The 20432-nt window shown below is 36.8% G+C and overlaps 1 protein-coding gene and 1 long non-coding RNA gene across 2 annotated transcripts; both read right to left on the bottom strand.

The window, feature by feature from the left end:
* Nucleotides 1-11: 11 nt before the first annotated feature.
* On the bottom strand, nucleotides 12-12082 carry LOC148695839 (uncharacterized). Its single transcript, XM_088696406.1, has 4 exons — nucleotides 12055-12082; nucleotides 10853-11302; nucleotides 435-587; nucleotides 12-344 (listed from the first exon to the last, which is right to left on the bottom strand). Exons 2-4 carry the CDS (start codon nucleotides 11248-11250, stop codon nucleotides 296-298), a joined length of 600 nt encoding a protein of 199 aa, XP_088552532.1. The 5' UTR covers nucleotides 11251-11302; nucleotides 12055-12082; the 3' UTR covers nucleotides 12-295.
* Nucleotides 12083-12086: 4 nt separating this feature from the next.
* Nucleotides 12087-12623, bottom strand: LOC148695840 (uncharacterized). The gene is made up of 3 exons (XR_015963985.1): nucleotides 12580-12623; nucleotides 12364-12496; nucleotides 12087-12208 (listed from the first exon to the last, which is right to left on the bottom strand). It is a non-coding gene; the product is annotated as an uncharacterized LOC148695840 (long non-coding RNA).
* Between the last annotated feature and the right edge of the window lie 7809 nt (nucleotides 12624-20432).

Genomic DNA, 20432 nt, shown 5'->3' on the forward strand with positions numbered 1-20432 from the left:
TTGACAAAACATATAAAAACTGTTTTGTTCTTATTCTAGCATCATAGTTTTGAAGCACAAACGTGCAAAGTAAAAACTATGCAAGACGTTTGTTTCCTTAAGAAACAGGAGTAACATGTTGTCCACACATATTTTGCCATTACATTTAAGATGGAAAAATATGTCTTGTAGGTTGGTTATCTGTTTCAGTAGTTACCAAAAAACAAAAAGAGTGTTTCGTTGTTGTTGAAGCAGCCAAGTCCTTAAGCTAAAATGTTGAAAGGCAAAAAGATGTAGAAAGCCCTGCTGCAGTCGATCACGGAGATTGTGGTATTAACTTTTTCTGAGAGTGGACATCTTCCGCACTATAACAAAGAATATAAATCATAGTTTAACAAATGCTACCATGATGTTTGTTATGTAGGTGTCTGCTGGAAAAACAAATTGTAATTTACCTTTCTTTGGTTTTTTTGGTTTGAGATTTTGTTCTGAGTGTGGCTATCGGCACTTTGTCTGCTGGTTCAATTTTGGGGACAACCAGATTGTGGAATTCTTTAGCAATTCTAGCAGAATTGGTTGTGTCTGTTTGGTTGCCGCGAGGTTTTTTGCTGTCAGTGAAGGTACAAATTTATAAGGTTAGAGAACATCTAGGGAAGGGAGAATGGGACCAGTGAAAGCAGACAACTTTGGAAACCCAGCCTCGTGTAAATCCCATTTCTCCCTTGCGGCAAGAAGTAAAGAAACATGGAAATCAGTCTCATTTCTGCTGTGTTAGAATTATTGATACAGTGAATGCAGCACGGCCTTCCAGTGTTAAAATTATTGATACAGGTACAAAAACAACAAAAAATCATGTGCAATCGAATCAAGTGTTGAAAAAGCAAAGAAGAAGTAGATGTTCATTATGAAACCTATAGTAAGAAAAAACAGAGCTCAAATATGTTGGCTTGGTTTGCAATAGTATAGTTGGTAAGAATGCAAGTGGAAGAATTGTTCTGAAGAGAAATATATAATCAAAAGCAACTAAAAGTAAGCTATTGGAAGAAATTTAGAAACTCACAAACACCAGCACTAAGTCAGACGCAAGCTCAACACAATTTAAATAGTATAAATTGAAATATATATATATATATATATATATATATATATATATGCTCTTGAATTGAGAACTTCATCAAAAGAAGACTGAAATATCGTTGAACATTGTTTTGGCTAATCAAAGTTAAAACATAACAAACCAATAAAAAAAAAGAGTTAAATGGAATCCCATGGTCAATGGGGTATCAAATTGTAAACATTATAAGTCTAAAATTGTAGTATATGATGCGTGATTTATGCGCACACAAATTAAACCCTCTTTTCGTCAAATTGTAGTAAGTATGTAAGTAGGGATCGTTCTGGACCGGGGATTAGGAGGGATTGCAAATCACTTGGAAACTGACTTAAAAACGTAAAAACAATATAAAACACTAAACTAGACTCAAAGAATTCAAAAATACTTTAAAACATAAACTAAACAGATTCTAACAAGTTCAAAAGACTCAAAACTCTTAAAAACACAAACTAAATTGATTTCTAACTAATTTGACATTAAAGTAAAGGGGGATTTAGGTTTTGACAAAATTAAACTAAATGAACAAATTGCAATTAAAACAGAATGTAAATATGAATGTGAATAAAATATGGATGATGGAATAGCCAAGGGGTTCTTCTCCACACATGTTACACTTGCATACAAGATTGATTCTCAGTTGGTCTTTCGATAAATTATGAAACTCAATGCTCCAAGTTAATTAGGTCCGCTTAAATTAACCTTCAGATTTCCCTATATTCATTGGATTGAATGGGATACGCATTACAACCAAATTATTCTTAATCAAAGTCCCTAACTATGGAAAACGCATGATAGAGACATTCAACAAAGATCATTAAGTTCAACGGAAATCATAAACATCGACGAGGCATTCGTTACTATGGAATACGCATGAAACTTATGCCAAGAATTCATTTAACGCGATTGTTTATAAGCAACCTCCACTACTTGTGAATATAAGTTCATAACGATTAGGTGAAATTCACTTATATTCTAGCGTCATATTTATGCATGAAAATTAAGCGCGCATTCTTAATAAACATTCATAAATAAGTTATCAATCAAACGGTTAAACAAATTGAATCCACAACTTATGAAATTCCAACGAAAGTTAATCAATTCATATTGCAAATATAAACATAGTTTCGAATCACCCCCTAGCTAAAGGGGGTTTAGTTCCTCATAACTTTGAAATCAAAGAAACACCTAAACATTCCAACAACTCAAACTTGAATTGTATGAACGTTTAGGCACTCTTCTCTTCCATTCCTCATACGTACAAAACAAAGAGAATTGAATTTAAACTTTGAAATCAAAGAAACACCTAAACATTCCAACAACTCAAACTTGAATTGTATGAACGTTTAGGCCCTCTTATCTTCCTCGTTGTTGTAGCACAAGGTCTAAGGTGAGGTTTGGGGGATTATGGAAATGGATGAGGAGTGGTGTAGAAGTGGAAGGGGAATGGAAAAATGGTGTTTGGATTATAAGGGGAGAGATGAGAAGCTCACGGCTAGGGAATAATGGAAGTGTTTGAGGGGTGTTGTGTTGTGAATGAGATGTGAATTAATGAATGAATGCAAGGGTATTTATAGGAGTAGTGGAGGGAACATATGGCTATGTCATTTGTAGGTGAAGTAGGTGGATGTTGTAGGTGAAGTAGGTGGATGTTGTAGGTGAAGTGGATGTTGTAGGTGAAGTAGGTGGATGTTGTAGGTGAAGTGGGTGGATGTTGTAGGTGAAGTAGGTGGATGTTGTAGGTGAAGTGGATGTTGTAGGTGAAGTAGGTGGATGTTATGTTAAGTGATAAGTGATAAGTGATATGATATGTGGTTATGATATGATAAGTGGTTAAGTGGTGATGATAAGTGATAAGTGATTAAGTGATATGATATGTGGTGATGATAAGTGATAAGTGCATGTGGGTTAACTAATGAAGGAAATGCATGTGCAATGACAATGTGTTAGAATGGATGTGTGTTATGCATGGCATGATTGGGATTAGGAAAGGTTTAAATGTCCTAAAACTAAAGAGAACAAGGTTCCAACACTTTGGCTCCAATTAGGTCTTCAATTTCGTCCAACACTTTGGCTTCAAGCATAAGCTATCCGTCCTTAGCCCAAAAGTGCTCCAAAAGTCTCCAAAATGCATCTTTTTGCTCCTTTAGCCCTTTGGACCTACAAACACACGAAAATAGCTTAAAGTACTAAAATAACTAAAGAAACATAACGTAAATGTACGAGAACAAGCCATTTAAGTCGCATAAATATGCTCCTATCAAATACCCCCACACTTAGCTTTTGCTAGTCCTCGAGCAAAACAGAAAAACAAAACAAAAAGAACAAAACAAAACAAAAAGAACAAAACAAAACAAAAAGAACAAAACACAACCTACACCTTCCAACAATCGTATCAGGGACTTCCAATGCACATGACAAGTTAAAAATCATTATTCTCACAGATTTGAGCCATCTTTACACTTAAGTACATTCTTAATCATAGTCACCACATACTAGTTCGCAATTAAGCAATTAAAACACATTTCAAATATAGTAACATGCCTTTAGAGAATTCCCTCAATTTCTTACTAGATGTACTCTCGTTTTTCACACAGATTTTCTGACTACACACCCTACACTAGGTATATGTGAGAAGATTGATGTAAACATGTAGACGAACACTCACATATGTTATAATAAGGAAAGCATTTTCTGGAGTTAATAAGCATGTTTAGATATGATCTCATGAATGGAATGCTACTACTTAGACGCGAGAACCAGTGACACCATAAGCTCATACCAAGTTCAAACTCCACAATTGAAATACATAACACTCAATATAGAAGTCAAAGGGTAGTAACGGGGCTAGGGTATTGGCTAACAATGAAAGGTGAAGGATAAACAAACATTCTTAAAGCAATAGTGAGCAAAGTATTGAATTAGACACTTAGAATTTCCTTAAGAACGCAGAAGTCAACTTTGAACACCCAAGGGAAAATCACACAAAACTTAGGGCCATATTCAACTTTTTGGACCCTTTCTTCAACCATCAACGCTCGTGAGTTCATTCTTACTTATTTTCACTCCTTTTTTTTTTTTTTTTTTTTCTTTTCTTCTTTTTCTTTTGAATCTCAAAACATACATATAAACGTAAGAACAAACTTTTACTCCCCCACACTCATTTTCTTGCATAATGTAACTCAAAAGGAATTCATTTAAGTCATGCTCACTAAACTTTAAGAACAAGGGTATAGGAAAGTCCTACTCTAAGCTAGGTAAGGGGTGATGTGGGTAAACAAGGAATAAAGGCAAAACGAGGCTCAACGGGGTTAAAACTTACAACATATACGAAGTATGGGAAGTAAGGCTATTTGGCTATGGTGGTGGTCACTACACAACTTCTTCTTGAATATGTGTTATGCAAATCAATAACATGCTTTGAATGAAATGGGCATGAGTTCTAGCATTTGGAACTATATGATGAAACGCCTTCTAAGTAGTAACCAAGCAAAGAATAATGAGATCATGCAACGACTTTAGAAAACAAGAAATCACAGATTATACTCTCCAAAGAACGTTATAGGCTCAAGTCTCTCAGGGTTGTAGCGTTTGTTTGAGTTCCTTCCTTCAAGCATGTTACAAAAACAAATTTTTTTTTCTTTTATGATTGCATGTGAAGTCATACATTATAACCATAACCAAGCATATACCAAGAGTAAATCAAACTTTTCTCTATGTTTATAACTCTTTCTAACCGTCATGCAATTATAAACCAAATCCTTATCATTGTGTTGGAAGGTACCCTAAGACACAAACACACAAAAACGACTCAAAACACTCTTTTTAGGGTTTTTAAAACAAGTTTTTCAAATTTTTATGTGATTTTCGGAGTTATAAAACAAAACACACTAAAACACTCTAAAACAACTTAAAAACACCTTAAAACAGCAAGGAACAACATTTGAAGTTATGGGTGATAAAATCCCACGAATTTGCATTAAATAAACTTAGTTACCCCCCCCACACTTAAATCAAACATTGTCCTCAATGTTTTAAGCATATGGTTCACACAAAACATAAGTAAACACACAAAAAATATTTAAACATACTAAACATGGCAGAATGTAATTAACAAAGAGAAGAGTTTAGGGACGCAAATCTGGTTATGGAGTGTAAATTCCCTCTTCTCCTTGGTGATTGTATTGAGGCATGATCTTGGTGATTCCACAGGCTTACTCTTGAACTGGTTTCCGCCCATCATTGATTTTCCTTTGTGCTACTCTTGAACTGGGCAGCAGGATTCCCTTTAGTGTCTCCCCCGAAGGTCTGAGCTTCCTCCTGCTATCTGTTTCTTTGTTCAATCTTTGCAGGAGTGGTCCCTTCTCTGGAAGTGTATCAACCGTTGAAGATGACTACTCGAGACCAACGCTAGGTAAGCAATCAGGAATAGATTCCAGGCAGTTGGCTCCAGATCGGTAGACTGACTCCAAGTGCCGGCTGATTGCTTTTTTTACTTTGCCATGCAAGTAAGAACAAGAACAAGAACAAAGAAAAAGACAGGGAAAGAGCATGATATGAGATATTTTTGCTTTTGACCTTGATGATATGAGATACCTTTGCTTTGAAGAAGCGGTGAATGAATCAGCACATGCTTCAATCCGCCGTTTTCTCCTGGGTCATATGTACTCCAGGCATCTGGTATCATCTTTGGGGAAGAAGAAAGAATTGAGTATTTCGAAAGGCTTTGCTGGGAGTGCGCCCTCAGAGGTGAGGGAGAGTTAGGCATTTTCTTCAGGTTTGCCCTGCCATAAAAGACGAAGGTCGACATATATAGAGATAATATCAAGTGGTGGTACTTTTTACCCTTGTCGACAAACGTTTTGATCCCGCAAATCCGGCTTTTTGAAATAGTGGCGCCTCTTCGATCTTTGAATACGCCTCTTCGATTTCTGAGCAGGCGCCCCTTCGATTTCTGAACGACGCCCCTTCGCTTTCTGAACGACACGTGGTAGTGCAGATGCGGCTCCTTTTGACAAAGCTGCACACGTCTTCTGAAAAGCAGAGAAAGCGTCGCCGAACTTTGCGCTTGTCGGCTAAAGATGTGTAGTTGCGATGATGGCCTCCACGTGTATTCAGCTTTGTCAGAAATCTTTTGACAAAGTTGAACGCGTCTTCTGAAAAGCCGAGAACGCGTCGCCTAAATTACGCCGGAAATTCCGGCTTCTTGAATCGGTGGACGCGTCGCCTTGGCTTTTATAGAGCTATCTATCACCACAACAAACACACTCTGAAGAATTCCCATTCTTGAAAATCGACTCCGGCCCTTTGAGAATTAACTCCATCCGCCCTTCTCTTTGAACACTTTTGAAAAATGGCAAACCCATCGAACCTTAGCTTGGAATTGAGCCTTAGCAGTGATACGGCCGCGCCGCGTCAAGGTAACGTATGGCGCCCTTCTTTCTTTTCTTCTAACGGTCCTCTCACAGGTGAAGACTCCGTGATGCAGGACGCCACAACAGCTACAATAGTAGCTAGGAACCTCCTCACTCCAAAAGATAGTAGGCTGCTGTCAGGACGGTTCGATGAGTTGGCCGTTCAAGAGTCCCTCGCACTTAGTGTTCAGTGTGCGAGCTCTGTGTCCAATATGGGCCAACGCCTGCTTGCCCGCTCCCGTCAGGTGGAATCATTGATGGTAGAGGTGGAAAGTCTCAAGCAAGAGATCAAGCAGCTGAAGTATGAGAATAGAAGTTTGCATGTGCTTGCAAACAACTATTCAACGGGCATGAAGAGGAAGCTTGATGAGCTGCAAGAATCCAATGGTCGAATGCAAAGTGACCGTCAAAGTGACCGTCAAAGGCTTTCGGCTTACTTCCAGAGGCACATTTTTCCTGGCTCGTCCAGCGTTTGGCCAAGTATTGGGGCCTGGAATGCTCTAGCTCCGATGCCTCCCGCTCCGATGCCTTTCGCTCCGATGCCTTCCGCTCCGATGCCTCCCGCTCCGATGCCTTCCGCTCCGATGCCTTCCGCTCCGATGGCTTCTGCTCTGATGCCTCCCGCTTCTATGCCTCCCGCTTCTGCGCCTTCCGCTTCTGCGCCTCGTAGTGGGGCTTCACGTAAACAACCTTTGTGAAGCTCCACCTTTCTCCATGTTTAGTATCCTTTTTTTTTTTTTTTTTTTTTTTTTTTTTTTTACATAAATAAAATCAAACGGCATGGAATTTATCTTTGAATGGGCGGTGATACTTGAAATGATCCGGTAATAGTTTAAATTCCATATTGGGTGCCTGAATCATTAACCACATGTTAGTATAAAAGAAAATTGAAATTCGGGGAGGCGGCTTACCTGTGTGCTCCAAAATGAACTCCAGAATAAACACCCCTTCGAAAGTTATGACTTGTCCCGTGTCATAAAATCCAACTTCCTTGGGAATTGTGGTTTCAAATATGTCCTCTTTGATGCCTTCTCCAGCCACTACCTTCTCTTGAATCATTCTTCTTGGTGTACAAAGTCCTTTGAAGAATTCAACACCATCTAAAACTTGCTGTGTTGCACCAAGAATTTGAATAGTATTTTGCTCCTTTGGGAAGGCTTCCACGATGTCCTTTTTACTCTCTTCTTGGTTGGGAATCAAAAACCTGCTAGGAAAAGGGACATTGGGTGGAATAACATCAGAATAACATGGAATTGGGACGTCCTTACTGGTGGTGGGTGGTTTAGAGGGCTTAGGGATCTGCGGCAAGGGTTGTTCTACCCTTTCCGTGTGCATGTCTTCTTCCTCCTCCTCAATTAGCAGCTCTTCATCCATTTCTAGGCTATGTTTGGACATTTTTAGGTCAGCTCCAACCTCCATAGCACTTCCCAAAGTGATAGCATTTTGGATTTCAAAATCTTCCTTCGAGTTTTCAATAGTTGAGTTGGAGAGTTCACTTTGCTCTTGAATTTGTTTCATGAACTCCATAATCTGCCCAAATTGCTCGTCCAATTTACCCAACTCCTTGGCTTGATTTTGTGACCCCTGCGCCAAAGAGGTTAGTAATTGAAAATTTTTATCATTATCCATGGACACTTGAACTTGATTGGAATTGTTGTGGGGGAGGTTGTGGTGGCTGCATAGGTGTTGTATTGAACTCCTCATATGGTTGCCAATATGCTTCTTGTTGAGCCTCCTTGGCTTGATTTTGTGACCCCTGCGCCAAAGAATTTATTTCATTAAGAATTTGATTATAATCTATTGGCGAACTTGAATTTAATTGAGCATATTGCATATGAAGTTGTGGTGGCTGCATAGGTCTTGAATAGAACTCCTCATATGGTTGCCAATATGCTTCACGTTGAACTTGTTGATCTTCCCACCATATAGAGTTTGAATGATCCCTCCAATCTCTTTGTGGACATTGATTGGCTTGAAATCCTTGCCTATATGAAGCACCAAATGTAGGGACACTCTGCATTGTGGTCCTTTCGGCATACGGCGACAATTTAGAAGTAAGATTTGCCAATTGAGCTTGAATGCTAGCAAAATCCATATCTTACTTCTCTAGTACCTAAAATCAAAGAAAGAGAACTAAATCAAATATCAAAAGTAACAACAAACAAAGAAAACAACATTAAGTTAGAAACTAAAACGAAAACAACTAAACCAAAAAAAGAAAAGAACCAAGGGATTAGCAAAGTTGCTAATCCCCGACAACGGCGCCAAAATTTGATGCGTGATTTATGCGCACACAAATTAAACCCTCTTTTCGTCAAATTGTAGTAAGTATGTAAGTAGGGATCGTTCTGGACCGGGGATTAGGAGGGATTGCAAATCACTTGGAAACTGACTTAAAAACGTAAAAACAATATAAAACACTAAACTAGACTCAAAGAATTCAAAAATACTTTAAAACATAAACTAAACAGATTCTAACAAGTTCAAAAGACTCAAAACTCTTAAAAACACAAACTAAATTGATTTCTAACTAATTTGACATTAAAGTAAAGGGGGATTTAGGTTTTGACAAAATTAAACTAAATGAACAAATTGCAATTAAAACAGAATGTAAATATGAATGTGAATAAAATATGGATGATGGAATAGCCAAGGGGTTCTTCTCCACACATGTTACACTTGCATACAAGATTGATTCTCAGTTGGTCTTTCGATAAATTATGAAACTCAATGCTCCAAGTTAATTAGGTCCGCTTAAATTAACCTTCAGATTTCCCTATATTCATTGGATTGAATGGGATACGCATTACAACCAAATTATTCTTAATCAAAGTCCCTAACTATGGAAAACGCATGATAGAGACATTCAACAAAGATCATTAAGTTCAACGGAAATCATAAACATCGACGAGGCATTCGTTACTATGGAATACGCATGAAACTTATGCCAAGAATTCATTTAACGCGATTGTTTATAAGCAACCTCCACTACTTGTGAATATAAGTTCATAACGATTAGGTGAAATTCACTTATATTCTAGCGTCATATTTATGCATGAAAATTAAGCGCGCATTCTTAATAAACATTCATAAATAAGTTATCAATCAAACGGTTAAACAAATTGAATCCACAACTTATGAAATTCCAACGAAAGTTAATCAATTCATATTGCAAATATAAACATAGTTTCGAATCACCCCCTAGCTAAAGGGGGTTTAGTTCCTCATAACTTTGAAATCAAAGAAACACCTAAACATTCCAACAACTCAAACTTGAATTGTATGAACGTTTAGGCACTCTTCTCTTCCATTCCTCATACGTACAAAACAAAGAGAATTGAATTTAAACTTTGAAATCAAAGAAACACCTAAACATTCCAACAACTCAAACTTGAATTGTATGAACGTTTAGGCCCTCTTATCTTCCTCGTTGTTGTAGCACAAGGTCTAAGGTGAGGTTTGGGGGATTATGGAAATGGATGAGGAGTGGTGTAGAAGTGGAAGGGGAATGGAAAAATGGTGTTTGGATTATAAGGGGAAAGATGAGAAGCTCACGGCTAGGGAATAATGGAAGTGTTTGAAGGGTGTTGTGTTGTGAATGAGATGTGAATTAATGAATGAATGCAAGGGTATTTATAGGAGTAGTGGAGGGAACATATGGCTATGTCATTTGTAGGTGAAGTAGGTGGATGTTGTAGGTGAAGTGGATGTTGTAGGTGAAGTAGGTGGATGTTGTAGGTGAAGTAGGTGGATGTTGTAGGTGAAGTGGATGTTGTAGGTGAAGTAGGTGGATGTTATGTTAAGTGATAAGTGATAAGTGATATGATATGTGGTTATGATATGATAAGTGGTTAAGTGGTGATGATAAGTGATAAGTGATTAAGTGATATGATATGTGGTGATGATAAGTGATAAGTGCATGTGGGTTAACTAATGAAGGAAATGCATGTGCAATGACAATGTGTTAGAATGGATGTGTGTTATGCATGGCATGATTGGGATTAGGAAAGGTTTAAATGTCCTAAAACTAAAGAGAACAAGGTTCCAACACTTTGGCTCCAATTAGGTCTTCAATTTCGTCCAACACTTTGGCTTCAAGCATAAGCTATCCGTCCTTAGCCCAAAAGTGCTCCAAAAGTCTGCAAAATGCATCTTTTTGCTCCTTTAGCCCTTTGGACCTACAAACACACGAAAATAGCTTAAAGTACTAAAATAACTAAAGAAACATAACGTAAATGTACGAGAACAAGCCATTTAAGTCGCATAAATATGCTCCTATCAGTATACCTAAGAGAAGCATGGTTTGGAAGATTTACACATGAGATTTTAAAGTAAGAGAAAACTTTACCTGTCAGATTTGTCCGCTTCATTAGGAACCAACGCTCTTTTTAAAGTCTTTGTGGGTGCAACTAACTGAGGTTGTTGATCTGGTCGGTGAGAAGGCATCAATGGGCTGGGGGTCACTTGAGTCATAATATGTATTCCTACGGTGGGAGTAGGTGTTTTTGGTGTGACTAAGGCAATTGTTGGGCTCGAAAGCGGTTGATCTTGGAGTAGTCCATGAACTATGAAGTCTGTCTTTCCAAAGTCAGTGTTTTGATTTCCAAAAGAGAGCTGAAATTGTTTTGTCACGCCGACCAAATTTTTTAGAGCTGGTGGAAGTATGAAAGGATCCTCATGTCCATCCTCTATCACCAGAGTGTGGCAAGAAACACGAAGTATTTTTTCGGCATGTCTTCCTATCATGAGGAAGTTGTGTTGATTTGTGCTATCTTCCACAATAAGATCTATTTTGAACCTAGGTAAGATGAGGATATTTGGTTGCTAGGAAAACAATACTGCTAATAGCAATCTTATGGGTAATGTACCAAATGCAATAGAACCACTGTAATGCAGGGTATGCATGTCTAAAATGGATAGAAAGACAAATTATTTAGAATTAATTTACCTCACATCAACATATTGTGCGGAATGAGAAGTGTATGTTTGAAAGTTTTGAGTTAACGAATCATGGAACAACATTATAACCTGATTTTAGCTGCTAGCTCTATAAAGTAGAAGCACTAATGGAAATGATGGTTCCCAAAGTTTGTAAGGCATAGTTTAACAGTTAATATGATGTTCAAAAGTTGTGCACTGAAAGTTTAATTCCAAACTAATGAACATGTGTAAATATGAATAAGCATGACTAAAACACATAAAATAAGGATGAGTGCAACCGAATGACATAGAAAATAGATTATTGTAGGCTACAATTCTTAATTGGAACAAATTTAAAAGGATATTTGACAATGGTCCTATTTAGAATCACAGCTGTTAAGCAGAAAGTGATAACCAAAGAAGAATTTTCGAAATGATTGTTGAATGAATTTTTTATAGCAAGGCCTAGGATGCACACCATAGGGGCATCCTTTGTATGGATGAAGGATCATTTATGTATTATGTAATCCTTGGGGAGACGACTTATTTGTCATAATTGCAAGATAATAAAAAAGGATTCAGCAACGTAATATAAGCATCATATGTAAAATAGGTGTAAAAGTATATTACCATGGTTCGGGTAATCTGTTTATGAACCCATGTTGCACTCAAACGATTCAGAGTTTTTCTTGACAACTTTATGGCAAGACGGGCATGATTTGTACCACCAACCCTTAGTCAAATCGAATTCAACAATAGTTGCTTGGCATACGAAACTTGCATTCTGTTATGGAAACATGAGGTTCTGAAATTAACTTTGCAAACATGGAGTATAAACAGATAGAGAAGCAAAGCAAGATGGTCAAGTTAGATGCAGCACGAAAATCTATTAGTAAAAAGAGCTGATTTCGGTGAATAGTTTGGTGATGACAAACTAACCTTGTGCAAGGCAGGATCAAGTAAAAGCAATTCGTCAATTGTTTTTGACTCAGTAGTAGCACTGACTACACGGCCCGTATACATCTCAGCTGAGGTGGGCAGGATTTGAAGAGGTGATCTGCTATGCTTAAACCTGTTTTGTGCATGTTTAGGGTGAGAAAGATTAATCGAAGAAATATAAACGAAAAAGTTATTAAAGAAGGGTTGTCGATTTACTTGTGTTTGTATTCAGAGAGTTGTGGAATCTCTGGATTGAAAACCAAACGGTTGATCCTGTGCTTCCGAGAACAGGTTTTCCTGTAAATATGAAATAACAATTAACAAACTGAAACTTTAAGTAGTTAGATAAAGTATGGCAAGGTATAACCTTGGTATTGTTTTACTTTCAGGCTTGTGAAAGCACAAAATACAGGTGGCAAAAGTGCTTGTATTCCACTGGTCTCAAAACCTGTTGCAGTCTCTCCCCATAAGGTTATTCTCACTGTTTCGTCTCTGTAAGTAATACAAAAGATGATGGTTTGGTATATGTCATAAATAGGGTGGCATATAAATAATATTTAGAGTTTAACGTAAATAGAAATTACCTAATGTTTTGCAGGTTTAGATTTCTCTTCTTTCCAACTCTTGTGTTCTGGATAGTGATTTCTTCAGTTGACTGCACAGCCGTTAGGCAACCAAACACGTCTACATATAATATTTAATGTGAGGAATGAGTGGACAGTGAAGGCAACAAAAACATATAAATGATCAACTTAGATGTTTGAGCGGCACTTGAAACTAAATTTGTTACCTTTAAGCTCAACATCGTTGTCGATTCTCTGATGAAGTTGATTAAGCTCAATTAAATTGAACCAGTGCATTGGGAGTTCTTGACTTGTTTTGTGAATAGGAACGATTGTGGTTTTCCTATTCAATTCAATGATAGCTGCATGAGGGACAACCTTGCTCGATCTCTTGTTGTGAATGACACGAAATTTGTTGATTTCATATGCATTGCCGACACTTAGATGGTCCAAGAAAAATTGGATGTCTCGACCGTTGATGGTTCGGTGAACCACATCTCTCTTTTAGAAGGAGAATTTTAAGATTAGACATAATACTAAATAAGTGGGATAACATTTAATGCATATAGTTTAAGAATCACGTAAACTTGCAATATAGTCTAGTTGTGGCTACTTAAATAGCATTTAAGATCATATGCAAGATAACAGTGGAGATTATTCAAAGAACCAAATCGGTAGTAGTTGAAGCAACCTTGCAAAATCACATTTAGTTTGATTTGTATAGGTTAAAAAACAATGAAGAAAAATTAAGGAAAAGAAGAATTGATAGTTCATACTTAGTTTTGTTTCTAGAGTCATAAAAGCTTCCTCAAACAGAACAAAATATAATACTTGTAGTGAAATCCAAAGATAGGAAAAGTGTGCATGGTGCACTGTGAAATTTTATTTTATTTATTTATTTATTTATTTTAAAATTTATTGAAAGCCATGCCATCATATGGAGAAAATAGGTCTTTCATTTGTTGTTTATCTGCATGAAGTTGTTAACCCAGTATAAATTTAATGTTAAGCCCAAGATTATATCTAGTAAAACAATTAATCAAACAAATGGTAATTATGTAAGCGATGCATAATTGGGTAGCAAAGTGTATAAATCAGTTTCTTCGTGGAATTTAGTCTATGTTTGATTACAAAGTTTGTTGTACTGAGAACATGGCATGCACATTTGGATACGTAAAAATGCTAGCATTCAACGATAAGTAAAAAGGTGTAAAAATCTTACATCCTTATCAACGAAGACGCAATCAAGACTTATAGGTTGAGGATTATCTCCGATGCTTTTCGTGACCCATATTCTGCATACCCTGATGTGGAGTTTGTTTGCTAGCTGGTATGGCGTCAGAAAACGAATTGCTTGCTCCTCCATTAATCTAGATATATAAACAATTTAGGAACAAATTAAATTCAAAATTGAATAGTGTGATTTAACAAATAAGTAGTGAAGTCATGTTTACAAAAATAAACAAACGGACAAAATAATAATACAAAGTTATACCTTCTTGTAAATGTTTTAAAACATCTTTATAAACTATGTTTTTTGTATAACCGTAGGGCATGTCGCTATTGTGAGCAATAACGATTTTGAGATCCTTTTTTGAGGTGACTCTGGATAGCGCAACATATAGTTGTCCATGTGAAAAAACAGTTTGCGATAGATATAGGCCAAAAAATTTTAAGGATTGTCCTTGGCTTTTGTTGATTGTCATCGCATAACAAATTTTAAGAGGGAATTGTCGCCTTCGTAGAGTAAAGGGATATTTATGCTGAGATGATTCAGTAATTATCCTGGGGATATAAACTTTTTCCCCAATGTTGCTTCCCGTTATGATTGTTGCTTGTATAATTCTGTCGTTCAATTGCATCACAACCAATCGTGTTCCATTACACAATCCACTGCTTTGGTTTAAATTTCTAAGCAACATCACTGGGGTGCCAACTTTCAAATCTAACTTGTGGTGTGGTAAACCAGGTAAATCAAGTTGGTTTAGAAATTCATTTGGATAAAGCACATCTAAATTTTCTAAATTTTCTGTTGAAGAAGACACCGAATCAAAACTGAGATAGGTACGATTTTCGCCGGGCACCATACCCAACATAAAAGCGTTTATTTCAGTTGTTGTATCATTTTGTGGTGTGACAATAGCTCTTTCTTTCAAATATGGCACATCTCAGAAATTAGTTTTGAAATTCGTATACACAGCCGAAACCATAGCTTTGATAGGATCTTCATCAAAACGGATAAGGAATTGTTCTGGAATTTGAACCCAAGAGCTTTCTTCATTAGTTGAAGGTAAAGAGTTGGTAGCAGTATCGTTTCCAATGTCTAATATCCACTTTGCAAAATGAGCGAGTTCTTGTTTTTCTCTTTCGTCCAAACTTGGTTTCGAAAGCCTCATGTTTTGCTTCAAACAAAATTTTGTTAAATATGGCCAAAGGTATGAACTCGTCAATGAAGCTTCGACAATGTTAGCAACACTTCCGTTTGGAACAACAGGAAAAATTTGTCTGAAGTCACCTCCAAAAAGAATCGGCTTACCTCCAAAAGGCAAATGGTCAAACCCTGGTTTTGACCCTTTAAGAACATCACGAAGGGACCTATCTAGGGTTTCAAAACATCGTTTATGATTCATAGGGGCTTCATCCCAAATAATGAGAGCAGCTTCAGTGATTAGTTTTGCAAGATGAGTCCCTTTTTTAATTTCACAAACCGAGCAATCTGTGATGTTGATAGGAATTTTAAATCTAGAGTGAGCCGTTCTTCCACTAGAAAGTAAGAGGGAGGCAATTCCAGATGAAGCCACTGCTAAAACAATTTGATTTTGGGATCTAATTCTAGCCATGATGGTGGTCCACAAAAAAGTTTTGCATGTTCCACCATGACCATGTACAAAAAACAGGCCAGATCTGTTGTTGTGAATTGTTTGTATGACACTGTCATAAACATATTTTTGCTCTTTATTTAACAGCCTGAATAGGTTTGAGTGCTCATGTTTTAGTGAGTTAACATTGTAATCTAACTCTTCCCTCAAACTCCTATTTGTAATTCTATCCATCATCAACTTGTTTGGTTGTGGTAGGTGATGCTTTGACAAAGAACTATTCGAAGCAGCAAACAATTTTTCTAACTCGTACAAAAGTGAATTCCTAAGTTGATCTTGGTACTTAGAGACATCTTGTAGGCCAAAAGCATTGATCATGTTTTTCGAAATGTCATCACACATCATCTTCCAATGTGTTTCAAATAGAGTTGATGGATTGGCAACATTACAAAAGATAACCAATGTGACAAACAATTGCCTTAATTGAAAGGATGACGCAGTGACAACCGCTTTTAACATAGCACTATTCCATTCCTTATCATCCCCTAATAATCCAAGTGAGGTGCATGTAGCTTGGAATGTGGGTTCAAGAATGCCTTTGACGGTTCTTAAATCATTAAAACTAAAGCTGCCTTTTTGGTAATTTAGTAGCAACCTCAAATAGTATAATTCACCCGCAGCAGGGTGAATATACGCAACCCTTCCTAGAGATCTACCTCTTTTTCTACGGGTCCACTGTTTTTCATTATTTTTCCAAACATACTTGGTAGGAAACTCAACATAAGCTAACATACGTGCATCAGGGTCTCGGACATTGGTTTGAAACCACTGTGTTAACATAGTGCTTTTCAAGATTAGGGTGGTTAACAACATGGTTTAGATCATCAGTCTCTCTAAAAAGAACATTTTGGTCAGATGGAAGGTGTACAGACAACCTCTCAACCGATGGTTCTCTAAAATGAATGTGAAATTGTAACAATCTCCACACTGCTTTGTATGGGCATAAGTATCTACAATTTAGGTAAGCCACAACCTCATCAAACTCGTCATCCTCAAAAACAGCTCTAGTTCGATCAACACCTTTTGTTATGTACTTAAAAAAGATACTTAATGAGTGTTGATTGACAACATGATTCAATGTTTATATGTGCTTGATACTTCAACAATAGCTCACGGTTGTAAGGGACAACAAATGTATTATCTAGCTTGATTCCGTTTTTTAGAACAAACAGATTTTGTATAACTCGACGCTTATATGCAACGAAACCCTCTGTGGAAAAAGTAGTTTCACTTGTGAAAGATTTAGGAAATTTTTTTGAACATTTGTTTTCTTTCATGCAAGGTGAAAATTGATTCGCAATACCACATGGGCCGTGGATCATGTACTGCGAAACTGCATCATACCCATCTTTGTCACATTCTTCATCAGGAAGCTCAGCCGAAATGATAGAATCAACATCGTAAGGAGAATGACATTTATAATGTTGATTGACCTATAACAAGATATGACAATGAGGAAGACCTCTTTTTTGGAACTCCACCGTGTAAATCACTGTTTAAAAAAATAATAAATATGCAGGAGTATCAAAACCATAGACTCTTAGGACTTGCAGTGATAAAATAGAAACAAATAAAAGGAAAAAATTGGTCAACAATAAAGAACTAACTAGATTCGACATCGCCAAAAGGTTTTCCTGATTTGAGGTATTTAATCAAATGGTCAAGTTTTGCTTTAAAAATTCTGGAAATTAAATCTGGCCTGTCTTCAGCTTTACAACCAGGTTTATCACGCAGATCTTCAATAATTTCAGGCCATTTAGCATTGCATGTGAAAGTGATAAATAAATCAGGATTTCCAAGGTGGCGACATATAGCCATGGCATCTTGATAATTATTTATCATATATCTAACACTGCCAGTAAATGAAGTTGGGAGAATGACATTTTTGCCAACAGAAGAACTGGTTGCATTTCCTGCCTTGAGCGCTTCATGAATTCCTTTAAGACCTTCTGTTCTAAAAGAATCTTGATTTGCCCTAATGAAATCTAACCTATCTTCTTCAAGTGTCGCATATGCATCAACTAAGTATTGTTGAAACAATTTGCCGCCTTTCAACAGGGTGTCACTATGTTCTGGTCTATCTTGAATTTGATAACCCAAAAATGCTTTCATTGATACCCCCCCCCCCAATCTTTGGTTTTTTGCCCCTAGAATTTGGATTCCAAGGAAGACCTTTCCGGTACCCATCTTGACCGTATGGGAAAAGAAGAGGATATTGTAGAGCCATGTATTTAGGATGTAACTTTGTGATTCTTTGGAGGCCATCTGTCCTATGCTCCACAACAATATCTCTTTCGGTGTGAAATTGGCCAATGTCCCCAACTATTAAGCCACCTATCTCGTCCAATGCTGGCAAATTGTATTGTACATCACGGTTACTCTGTGCACCCTACAAACGTAGACGTAAATTACTTGTGGACCTTTCATCAATTCTATCCCTGGCTTGCCTAAAAAGTTGAACAACCTCATTACACTTGTCTAGCATTTTAATGAGGCCACTAACAACCTGTTGATCGAGTTTTTCAGATGCTTCTGATCTGTTCAAACAACCGATACGATTACTGACTTCATTTTGAGTGTCATAAATGTAGAGCTGTGCAAATTTAGGATTGTCACCTTCTGGAAGCAACAAAGAACCCATCAAATGATGCACTTGACCATTAATTTTAAAAACATATGGACCTCGACCTTTGTTGATCGATGGATCAACTTTGGCCCCCATTGAAGTTAATGCCATCATTGAATTATACGATCTAATATTTCTTTTAAAATGTAAAAAGCTTTGAGAATTTGTGGGGTTTAACAATTCATCCAAAAAAATGGGTGTGGGTTTAGCACGTGGGAATTGAACTTTTTGACTCATGCAACACGCAGTAAACTGCTGAGTAGAAATAGAAGAAGTATGCTCAGGATGGTTCTTTGTCTGCTCTGCAGACCAAAATAGAGCACTGCAATATTGACATTGGCAATTTCTTAATCCAAAATCAACATATTCTGGATCAATCCCTATAAAAACAAAGAATAATAGAAGCATACATCAAACCAATTGATAGAAGTTAATTAACGAAGATAAGCCAAATTTTGAAATCAGCAGCAAAATGTAAACAAAGTTATATTGAAAGAGTGCATACTCTTTCTTTTTATCTGATAGGTGGCCTGCCCAGTGATGAGCGAGTTTTTAACAGAATGAATAGTTGGAGCATCTTTGGCCAACAACTGGCCCATAGTGGCATGGTCAGTAAGAAAAAAGGGTACAACAATTTGATGAGAACTTGTTCCAGCTGCTGAATGTGAGGTAAGAAGACCTCGAACAGGAGTATGTTGTTCAAAACTTGATATAAATGTTTGGGGAGGGTTGTTTCCTTTGTTTAAAAATAGTAAAGAGGTTGAAGTATTGTTGTATTCGTCGTCATAACTGATGGGAACATCTTGTAATACCATATCATCGAGATTAACAACCGCAATAGATGTAGGCGAATCAGCACGCTCAGTTCTAGCGGCATTCCTAGATAGCCCTATTCTTCTAGACATAAATCTACATAAACGGAAAAGACCACACATCAATGGTTTACTTTCTAACAGAAGGAATGTGACGATGAAACAACTATGTTAACCATATGAAATGAGCGGTGAACCAAAACCCATTCAAGCAAGAGGTCTTCAGAATCGCAAACACTTTGTTAACATAATAGTAAAAACATAATCCTAATCTTTTTAGATTAGAATGAAGAATAGAGATAGTTGATTTGTAATTGTTTCCTTAAATAGTGTGGTTTGTCAGTGCAGAGTGGAAAATTAATGATTAAAGTGAACGATGATTGCAAAAAAAATGGTGATAAAGGAAAGCAGCATAAATATCGAATAACGACGTTACTATGATCCAAAAAAGCATGCATTGACAATTGAACATGTCAACCAAGAAAAGAGTAAAAATAAAAAATAAAAAGTTAAAGGTTCTTTAAGGGGACAAAAATCTAACCGTTGTAGAGACGAAAGCGTAGCTGTGAATGAATGCCACCAAAGAACAATGCAGGACTCCAACGATAAAAACAAAACCTAGAGAAATAGGAAGACAAAATATAAACACATATATAATCAGAGAGAAGCCAAAGACAACACAAACATCGAACTATAAAAACTAATACACGGCTCAATGACATTAATATAAGACATGCATTTATAAATGTGACAGAAACAAACAAATTATTTAGGTCTGACTCACTTTAGACCAATAGATAGTGCAAGATGAAAAGTGTATATTTAAGAGTCTAAGCCCTTAATTTCCAACAATAAATTTATTTTAACAGTCGAAGACGGAGTTGCACCTCACGTAGTTAATCAACAACATATATAGAAACATTTGTGATGGATGCTAAAGGATATGCGTCATTTGAGAGTTCGAAGATTAAAGCTTGCATTCAGTATATGTTAGATCCTGTAAACGTTGGAAAACTTTTTCATTAAATATGTTTAGGGAAACATAGAAATCTATGATGCGATTCCATTGTTCCGTTTCACAAAGTTCGTAGGTTGGACTCTTATTAAACGGTAAGCTTGATACAAATTATTAATGATAGAAATACTCCAGGATGTTTGCAGTTTAAGCACCACCACTTAAACATGTCAA

This window comes from Pyrus communis, chromosome 7, assembly GCF_041283825.1.
Source record: "Pyrus communis isolate YQ-2024b chromosome 7, ASM4128382v1, whole genome shotgun sequence".
Taxonomy (NCBI): domain Eukaryota; kingdom Viridiplantae; phylum Streptophyta; class Magnoliopsida; order Rosales; family Rosaceae; genus Pyrus; species Pyrus communis.